At 54.2% G+C, this 9,850-nt stretch overlaps 1 protein-coding gene across 1 annotated transcript in view; it reads right to left on the bottom strand.

The window, feature by feature from the left end:
* The window catches only part of TCF4 (transcription factor 4), a 97,204-nt gene extending 93,274 nt beyond the window's left edge, over positions 1-3,930 (bottom strand). Inside the window, exons 1-3 of the mRNA XM_053931318.1 lie at positions 3,626-3,930; positions 3,297-3,388; positions 1,617-1,689 (exon numbers count right to left, since the gene is read on the bottom strand). Of these exons, the coding sequence (XP_053787293.1) occupies positions 1,617-1,689; positions 3,297-3,388; positions 3,626-3,635 (175 nt within the window). The 5' untranslated portion in view covers positions 3,636-3,930. The remainder of the gene's footprint in view (positions 1-1,616; positions 1,690-3,296; positions 3,389-3,625) is intronic.
* Between the last annotated feature and the right edge of the window lie 5,920 nt (positions 3,931-9,850).

The following is a 9,850-nucleotide window of genomic DNA, read 5'->3' as shown; positions in this document are numbered from 1 at the left end:
AACGCAATTTAATCACTCCCTTTGCTCCGAATTGTCCTGATCCAAATGACTCCGGAGATGAGGTTTAGGAGGAATTATTAAATATAACTCCGGAGTCATTTGCTGTCAGCCCAAGTGGTGGTTGCTGCATGGACTGGGCTCTGAGCATGACAAATTGATTTGTCTGGCACAACCACTCCGCGCTCCTCTCCAGTGAAAACAAATAGAGTGGAGATTCGAGATCCGGCCTCATCACTTCAAAAATTATGTCAGAAAAGGACAAAAACTGGGATTCGAACCTATAGCTCATATTTGGAAAGTTATCCCAACCCAGCAGCAAAATTCCCCAAGTTGCTATCTCACAATACAAGCAAGTTTGTGAAGATAAAACAAACCCAGGTTGTTATTACGAAGGTCTAAATAGAATAAAAGGCACAAAATGAGTGTTTAGGCGGAGATTGATCTGAAAAAAACCAGACCAAACTTCCAAGCCGAAATCCCGCTCTGGAAATAAAAAGCTAAATGATGTCCCAGCGCATTTAATCAAACCCTGAATAAAGAGGAGAGGTGTCTTGAACTGAGAAAACCTGCAAACAGCAGGTATGAAACTCTCTGCAAGGAGGGGTTTCTCTGGGGGCTGCCAGGGAAGCCTTGCCCAAAGTGCCCAGACAGAGCAGGAGCCGGGTGGAGTACGCCGGCCCGTGTGCTGGCATGTGGAATTGCCTGGGAACTGAGAACACCGCAACTGCCTACCTGTACGTCGAGGCACTGAGAAGCAGCTGCATCCCAGAGCAAGGAAATGTGCAGCAGGGATCTTTGGGAGCCCTCATCTGTCAGGCACATAAAAGCCTCTCTATAAACTTGAGTTGCCAGACAATTATTGTCCACACATGGTCTACTGCAGAGAGCTCCGAGACTGCTTTTGTCATCCCACTCCTGTTTTTAGGGAGCGCGGGAGATGCCCATCAGCCCTACCACAGCCAAAGGAACAAATCATCCACCTAAATTTCAGGAAAGTCTTCCAAAACACTCTCACGTTTGAAAACAAAATGCCCTGGCGTAAGCAGCAAGAGAAAGTCACTTGAATATTTTAATTCCCAAAAAATATTCCATCAGCAAACAGCCCTCTCTAATCCTAAAGACTTTTTTTTCCTGGTGTTTATTCTCGGATACTTGTTTTATTTATTTAACTGCAACAGCCTCGATTCTGCTTCAATTCTAATGCACAAAATTAATTTGCACACAAGAGGTTTTGACTATCGTCCCCGACAGACAAAGACAGGCTTTGGAATTGGAAATAAAAAATTCTCCAGGGCTCAAATCACTAAAAGAAAAAGCTAAATCTACTGTAAAACTAGAACAATTTTAAGCAATGATTAAACAGAGGAGAAGTCCAGGGGTTTTTAAAAAATCAGAAATGTGTGGCAACGCTCTAAAAACCTCCCAGGCTTGTGGAAATAACAATAATAACAATAATAAAAATCAGAATAAGAATAACCAGTGCTTAGGAATAATTCCGCTGCAATCCGAACGAATCTGCTCCCCACAAGAGATTAAAGCACCACAACAAAGGTAATGCCTATGGATAAATAAATCCCAACGTTTTCACTACGGATGGAAGAAAAAACGGTACATACTTGAGCCAGTAAAATGTCCACTTGCCAAGGAAGTTGGTCCATTTTTCCCGCTGCTCACAGGAGGTGAAAACATCTAAAAAAAAACAAAGAGGCATTACTAGTGCAAAACAAGCAATTCCCGAGTCCACTGGCAGTCCAAAGTTCCTTGCACATTCCTCAGGAGTTTCTCTCCCCCGAACCGTCAGCCCCCACAGCCCTGCAAAGGCGTCCAGATTCCTTCCAGCCCCCAGCGCCCCTCGCCACCAGCATCCCGCTTTTATCAGGCTCATTAGCTTCCCAAACAATCTGCCCTCGCCGAAGCCTTTGAGCCACGCCGGTGCCCAGCAGCGTTCTCCAGGCTGGGAAGCGGGGCTCGCTCCCCTCTCCCCACCGACAAAGGCGGAAAAAGTTGGGATGGGTCGCAACCTTGGTCATCAACGTAGCAACGTCCATTTCCATCCCGCTCCAGGATTTGCCTGGCATGTGGGAACCCAAATAATAATAATGCAAAGTGCCACCTGCCCTAAATTCTCATTCCGTCTCTCCCACCGAGCAATTGGAAGCCAGGCTCGCTCCTCGCCCCCTCTCCCTCCCTCTCGCACTCCTCTCTCTCTTCCCAGCGTTTATTTCGACCCTAATTGGTTTCTCCCTTCTCCGACGTGTCTAGTGGATAATACGCACCTTCCCTGAGTCAGAGCCTGCAAAAAGCCAAGGAACAAATGGGAAAAGTGCACCAACAAGCAGAGAGGGGGCTGCGAAGCTGCCGCAGGCTACGATTCCTGGCCAAACTTCCCCAAGCCATCCCTCAGAAGCCGAGGCTGGAGCAGCAGCACCAGCCTGGAGCACACAGGGGAAAGGGGGGGGGCTTGCTGGGCTTTGGGAGCAGACCTGCCTCTCCCAGCAAAAGCTCTTCCCCAAAATAAATAACTAAGTGGATAGAGAGATATTCCTGACATATTGGGGGGAAGGGAGGGGATGGGGAGAGGAAGGAAGGGGCTGGAGAGGGAGGGGGAGCCTGACAAAACTAGACAAGTGCACGCGTCCGGCGCAACGTTCGGCCTCCAAACAAGCCCAGGGGGACAAAAATCCCTCTTTCCTTCGAAAATCACTCCCAAATCCTGCCTAGGGTGGGTAGGAGAAGGTTGGAGCAGTTTTAATGCCAGCAGAAGCCATAGGAGATTTCAGGGAAAACTTTAAACTGAGACAGTCGTGGATTTCTTTGCACTTTCCATGTGCCAAAATCGAAACAAGGGAAGAACCGAAAGGAGAATATCAGCGAGTCATTAGCAATTAATTAGTTCATGTGCCAACAAGGCTTGAAAATCGAAAGCACAATAAAAGTGCAATATTGGTATGATGGAATGATGAGAAATGGTCAGTTTTCGGGGCGTTTCTTTTGGCAGGAATTATTTGAGCCGTCCGAGACATGAAACCAAGCTGCGAACGCGCCTGCATCTCCCATCACACACAATCAGAAAGACTAAAAATACTCAGTTTGGATTTTTTTTTTTTTTAAAGCGAAAAAAATATTTACCATGCTTCTAGCTGCTGATTAAAAATTGCCCAATGCACTTAGAGCACAGTTTGGGGTTGGTTTTGTTGCTTTAGGGTTTTTTTTGGCTGGATTTTTTTTTGTTGTTGTTAACAGAGCAGCTAGAATTTTTTTTACAGCTGTTGCTAATTTCCACCGTTGTTTCTTACCGCACTGAAATCCAGTAAATCACTCAGTTCTTTGTCCGTCCCTAAGGCAGCCATTCGCTGTTGGTGATGCATTTTAGCAAAATCACACAAACCTAGAAACATGGAAATAACCGCAATCAGAAATCCCGAGCCTTGCAGGAAACACAGTCGGATTTTGCTTTTTCAAGGGGGGTCGGGGAGTGGGTGGTTGAGAAGAAGAAGGGAAGGGAAAAAAAAAAGATGGAGGGGCAGCAAAAAAAAAAAAAAAAAACCAAAAACACAACAACAAGAGGAAAAAAAAAAAAAAAAAAAAAAAAGCGATATTGTATTTCCAAAGAGGCGAGCCAAACCCGGCAACATCCACTCTTAAACCCAAATCCGGAGGAGAAAAAAAAAGGCAAAGCCTCGCTCCCGGAGCATCATTTATGCAACAGGAGGTTCAGCGAGGAATGAATGAGGATCCCAGAGAAGAAACTACAGCCATCCGCTCCCAACTTTTTCCCTTCTCCTTCTTCCACGCAAAGTAGCGTTTGGAGGCAGAAACGGCAAAGAGCGAGGAGGAAAAAAAAGGCACGGCGAGACGCGAAGTGCAGGTTCCGGGGGCGGGGGGGCAGCGGGGGACAATTAGCCCCGATTCCTAATTTGCGGAGAGCAGGGGGGGGATAAGGCCGACAACAACCCGGGAGCGGCTCGGGCCTGTGCGGAGGCAGCGCCCGGGGGGAGGGGAGCCGAGGAAGCGAAGGGAAGAGGGAAGGGGCGCGGAGCCCAGCCCAGCGCAGCGGCCCCGAGCCCGCCGAGCCCCGGCGCCGCCTCCGTACCCGCCGCCGCCGCTCATGGAGCTCCGCGCCCGGCTCCCGCCCGCTCCCGCCGCACTTTTCCAAGGATTCCACGTTGGATTCGCCCAGCTCGCGCACACACATGGCGAAGCGCGTTTATACGGGGCCGCGGACGCACGTGACGCGGGCACTTGGCCGAAAGGAACAATATTTTTTTTCCCCCTTGGATTACCCGTTCCCTTCGTCTTTTTATTTTTTATATTTTTTTATCTGTAATCCTGCTTTGTTTTGGTCGCTTTACTCCCGCCTCCCGGCTCAATCCCAACGCCCAGCTCTCCCATTTTCCCAGAGCATCGGTGCAAACTTTGCAAAGCAGCCCCTTGGATTTACGCGCAAGTTTTTGGGGATGCTGCCAGCCCCCCCCTTCCCCTCCCCTCCCCTCGCCCTTCCTTCTCCCCTCATCCCCTCTGCCGCTTTTATTCCGTATTTTCCTCCCGCAGGCCGGACACCACTAAAAAGAACTCCTTGGAGTTCGTTTTCCGGTAGGAAATAAAGCAGCGAGTCCCCGCGTCTGCACCTTGGTGTATCTCCCACACGTGTGGTTACATCGTATCTATGCAATGTATATACAATGTATAGATTTACACAGCCCGGAACTTGCACTTTCTTTTCTTTCCTTTTTTTTTTTTTTTTTTTTTTTTTTTAAATAACACATCGGGATCGACAATTTCAATAAAAAAAAAAAAATGAAAGAAAAAAAAAAAAAAAAAAAAAGAAAAAACACAGACAAGTTAGTCTAACAGCAAATTGGAACTTTACCTTAAATGGCCACAAATATGTTCACAATATTCCAAAGGGGGGAAAAAAAGGAAAAAAAAAAGGAATAAAAATAATCAAAATAAAAAAATAAAAAGAGAGGAATCTTCTGCCAAAGTGCTTTATTGTCTCACACGTGTGTGACCCTCCAAAACCACCAAAAAGTAGGGAAAGTGTCAGTCCTGCTCCGGGTTATTCCACAGCTTTACAGGCACACTACACCTGGCTTTGTTGGGATTTGGGGGGCCCGGCCACCGGCCACAAAAATAATATAAATTAGATTTTAAAAAATTAAAAATTTTTTAAAAAAGGAAAAAAAAAAAAAAAAAGGAAAAAAAGAAGGTCCGACAACTTTTGCCCTATTGTTTTTACAGACACATGGTGACGGGCTCGCAGCGCCGCGGCTCTCGGGGACTTGCCCCCTCCTTGTCCTTCCTTAAAAAAAACCAAAAACCAAAAAGCCCAAATCCCGAAAAAAAAAAACCAGGCGACTCCCCCCCTCGGGGGAGCGCGGGGCCGCCCGTTCCCCAACTTGGTCCAAGTTTAGAGCAGCGCCCGCCGCCTCCTCCGGCTCAGCAGCGCGGCCTCCCCCGCCGAGCCGCGGCCGATCGCATCCCGCCCGGGCAGCCGCATCGCCCGCCGCTCACATCCGGGCAATGCCCGCCGCCTTATAAGCGCCGCCGCCGCCGCTCGCAGACAATGACGAGGAGGAGGAGGAGGAGGAGGAGGAGGAGGAGGAGGAGGAGGGCGGGAGGAAGCGGGCGGGACGGCGCGGCGGGGCTCACAAGATGGAGGGACCCCGCCGCCCCTCGCTGCGCCCCTCACGTGTTCCGCGCAGGCCCGCGGGATCGCAGCCCGCCGCACGGCCGGGCCCGCGGCGCTGCCCGGAGGGCTCCGGCTGCGCCCGGCCACGAGCGGCACCGCAGCGCTTCGTGCCGCCAGCACACCCGGGAGGGGCTCCAGCACCGGCAGCACACCCGGGAGGGGCTCCAGCACACCCGGGAGGGGCTCCAGCACCGGCAGCACACCCGGGAGGGGCTCCAGCACACCCGGGAGGGCTCTCAGCACATCCGGGAGGGCTCTCAACACACCCCTAAGGGGCTCCAGCACACCCGGGAGGGGCTCCAGCACCGGCAGCACAGCCGGGAGGGGCTCTCAGCACCAGCAGCACACCCGGGAGGGGCTCCAGCACACCCGGGAGGGCTCTCAGCACACCCGGGAGGGGCTCTCAGCACACCCGGGAGGGCTCTCAGCACCCTCAGCACACCCATGAGGGGTTCCAGCACCCTCAGCACACCCGTAAGGGGCTCCAGGACTGGCAGCACACCCATGAGGGCTCTCAGCACCAGCAGCACACCCGGGAGGGGCTCCAGCACACCCCTAAGGGGCTCCAGCACACCCGGGAGGGCTCTCAGCACACCCGGGAGGGGCTCTCAGCACACCCGGGAGGGCTCTCAGCACCCTCAGCACACCCATGAGGGGTTCCAGCACCCTCAGCACACCCGTAAGGGGCTCCAGGACTGGCAGCACACCCATGAGGGCTCTCAGCACACCCGGGAGGGGCTCCAGCACACCCATGAGGGCTCTCAGCACACCCGGGAGGGGCTCTCAGCACACCCGGGAGGGGCTCCAGCACACCCGGGAGAGGCTCCAGCACACCCTTAAGGGGCTCCAGGACTGGCAGCACACCCGGGAGGGCTCTCAGCACACCCGGGAGGGGCTCTCAGCACCCTCAGCACACCCATGAGGGGTTCCAGCACCCTCAGCACACCCGTAAGGGGCTCCAGGACCGGCAGCACACCCGGGAGGGCTCTCAGCACACCCGTAAGGGGCTCCAGCACACCCATGGGGGGTCCAGCACACCCGGGAGGGGCTCCAGCACACCCGGGAGGGGCTCCAGCACCGGCAGCACACCCGGGAGGGCTCTCAGCACACCCATGAGGGGTCTCAGCACCCTCAGCACACCCATGAGAGGCTCCAGCACCCTCAGCACACCCGTAAGGGGCTCCAGGACCGGCAGCACACCCGGGAGGGGCTCCAGCACACCCGTAAGGGGCTCCAGCACCGGCAGCACACCCGGGAGAGCTCTCAGTACACCCGGGAGGGGCTCCAGCACACCCGGGATGGCTCTCAGCACACCCCGGAGAGGCTCCAGCACACCCGGGAGGGTTCTAAGCACACCCATGGGGTCTCAGCACCCTCAGCACACCCATGAGGGGCTCCAGCACCCTCAGCACACCCATGAGGGTTCTCAGAACACCCATGAGAGACTCCACCACCCTCAGCACACCCATGGGAGGCTCCACCACCCTCAGCACACCCATGGGAGGCTCCACCACCCTCAGCACACCCATGAGGGGTTTCAGCACCCTCAGCACATCCGTAAGAGGTTTTAGTACCCTCAGCACACCCATAAGGGGTTTCAGCACCTTCAGCACATCTTTGAGAGGTTCCAGCACCCTCAGCACCCTCAGCAAGACCTAGGATGGCTTCCAGCCTCCTCAGCAGACATGTGTTTCAGAGCCCTCAGCAAACCCCGTGAGAGGTTTCAGACCCCTCGCCAGAACCGTGAGGGCTTTCAGGCCCCTCATCCCGCCCAGCACTCAGCAAAGCCTGTGAGGGGTTTCACTTGCCCTCAAACCATCATCAGACGCCGCAACTTGTTCCACCCACCTCAGCAGTTACCCGGAGGGCTTCAGGTCCTGCAGACTCTCTATGGCTCCCATGGATCCTCCAAGGGCTTCTCGGCGCTCCCGGCCCCCAGCCGATCCCGTGGGGGGCGCTGAGGGGGCTCGTGCCATTCCATCCTGAGGGGGCTCGTGCCATTCCATCCTGAGGGGGCTCGCGCCACCCTGCCCTGAGGGGGCTCGCGCCACTCATCCTGAGGGGGCTCGCGCCATTCCATCCTGAGGGGGCTCGCGCCACCCTGCCCTGAGGGGGCTCGCGCCACTCATCCTGAGGGGGCTCGCGCCATTCCATCCTGAGGGGGCTCGCGCCACTCATCCTGAGGGGGCTCGCGCTACCCTGCCCTGAGGGGGCTCGCGCCACCCTGCCCTGAGGGGGCTCGCGCCACCCTGCCCTGAGGGGGCTCGCGCCACTCATCCTGAGGGGGCTCGCGCCATTCCATCCTGAGGGGGCTCGCGCCATTCCATCCTGAGGGGGCTCGCGCCACCCTGCCCTGAGGGGGCTCGCGCCACTCCATCCTGAGGGGGCTCGCGCCACTCCATCCTGAGGGGGCTCGCGCCACCCTGCCCTGAGGGGGCTCGCGCCACTCCATCCTGAGGGGGCTCGCGCCACTCCATCCTGAGGGGGCTCGCGCCACTCCATGCTGAGGGGGCTCGCGCCACCCTGCCCTGAGGGGGCTCGCGCCACTCATCCTGAGGGAGCTCGTGCCCTCCATCCTGAGGGAGCTCACGCCACCCCTCCGTGAGGGGGTTCCCGCCACTCCGCCATGAGGGGATTCCCGCCACTCCGCCGTGAGGGGATTCTCGCCACTCCGCCGTGAGGGGATTCCCGCCACTCCGCCGTGAGGGAGCTCACACCACTCCGCCCTGAGGGAGCTCACACCACTCCGCCCTGAGGGAGCTCACACCACTCCGCCCTGAGGGGCCGGCGCCTCGGGGCTCTGGCCCAGCCCTGACCCCTCAGAGGCCCGGCGAAGTTTCCCGCCTTCGCCTTCGCGCCGCTGCCGAGGCGCCGTGAGGGGCTCCAGCCCCCTCAGCTCCCTCAGCATCAGCAAAGTCTGTGAGGGGTTTCAGCGCTTCAGTCGTGATCAGACCCTTGAAGACTTTCAGCCTGCTCAGCCCTCAGTATCCCGCGAAAAGAGGTAGGTTTGAATTATTCCTTTTTTCAATTTTTTTTTTGGGTGCTGAGCCCGCAATGGGGCTGGTGCACAAGCAAGCGGTGGAAATGAAAATAAAGACGGGAATGAGGAAAGGCGGGGGATGGGGGTGTGTGTGTGGAAATGATATAAAATCATGGAATGGTTTGGCTTGGAAGGGTCTGTCACTGGACCAGAATGCTCCAAGCCCCGTCCAACCCAGCTTTGAACACTTCCAGGGATGCTGCCTTCAAATTAATGATGGATTTGGTTAATAACGGGCTGCGAGGTTTTATTTGGAAATTAAGTAGGAAAAGGGGTAACCCAGTTGCCACCCTGGCCCCGGTATTATTCATTTTCCAGGTTTAATCCTCTGGATTTTATACTGTCCCCATATGTCCTGTTTTCAGCATGCCACAGGAATTCCATGTGGACAATTGGCTGAGCAGGGAGGCCTTTGGCCACCTCAGAATTCACAGCAAGCAGACTGGGGACATTTTATCAGATTCCCCTTCCCTGGAAGTGTCCAAGGCCGGTTAGGATAGGGCATGGACAAGAGGTCAAGGGGGATGGAACTGGACAATCCCTAAAACCATTCCCTGAGCCTATGGTGATTGGGAAAATAAGTTGATTAATGTTATGGGCCTGCAGTAGCTGATGCCATGGATGAATCCATGTGATCCAGACCTGCCACACTGGTTTTTGTGATAAAACAGAAGCTGGACTTATTAAATTTTATAGGATAAACCCCCCAGTCACCAGAGTGTTTGTTTCTCCACTTCCCGAAAATAAACAAGTGGGAAAATGGAGCAAGAAAAACCTTGTAATTTCCATGCAGTTTCTCCCTTTGTGCTTCCTTGTTATGGTGTCAACATGAGGCTAGTTTGGCTTAGAGGGGAATGTAAACTTGCTAATTTCAGTACAGCTTTGCAAAGAATATGTTTCATTCATTGCCTCAGAAATACTGCAGATTTCCATGGGAAGGTACTTCTGGAGGTGGGGAAATATTCTTCTGCATTTGCCTGAATTGCGATTAAAATTTGGTTTGTTTTCTAATTCCCTAATGAAATAGGATGTTTGATTTCAATTAAAGTGAAATGTCATCATTTTCGGTTGCACTAATGGATATGGAATACTGCAGTCCATTAGGGAGAAAACAGTGG

The sequence above is a fragment of the Vidua chalybeata genome, chromosome Z, assembly GCF_026979565.1.
Source record: "Vidua chalybeata isolate OUT-0048 chromosome Z, bVidCha1 merged haplotype, whole genome shotgun sequence".
NCBI lineage: Eukaryota > Metazoa > Chordata > Aves > Passeriformes > Viduidae > Vidua > Vidua chalybeata.
This window is presented reverse-complemented; position numbering and strand designations above follow the sequence as displayed.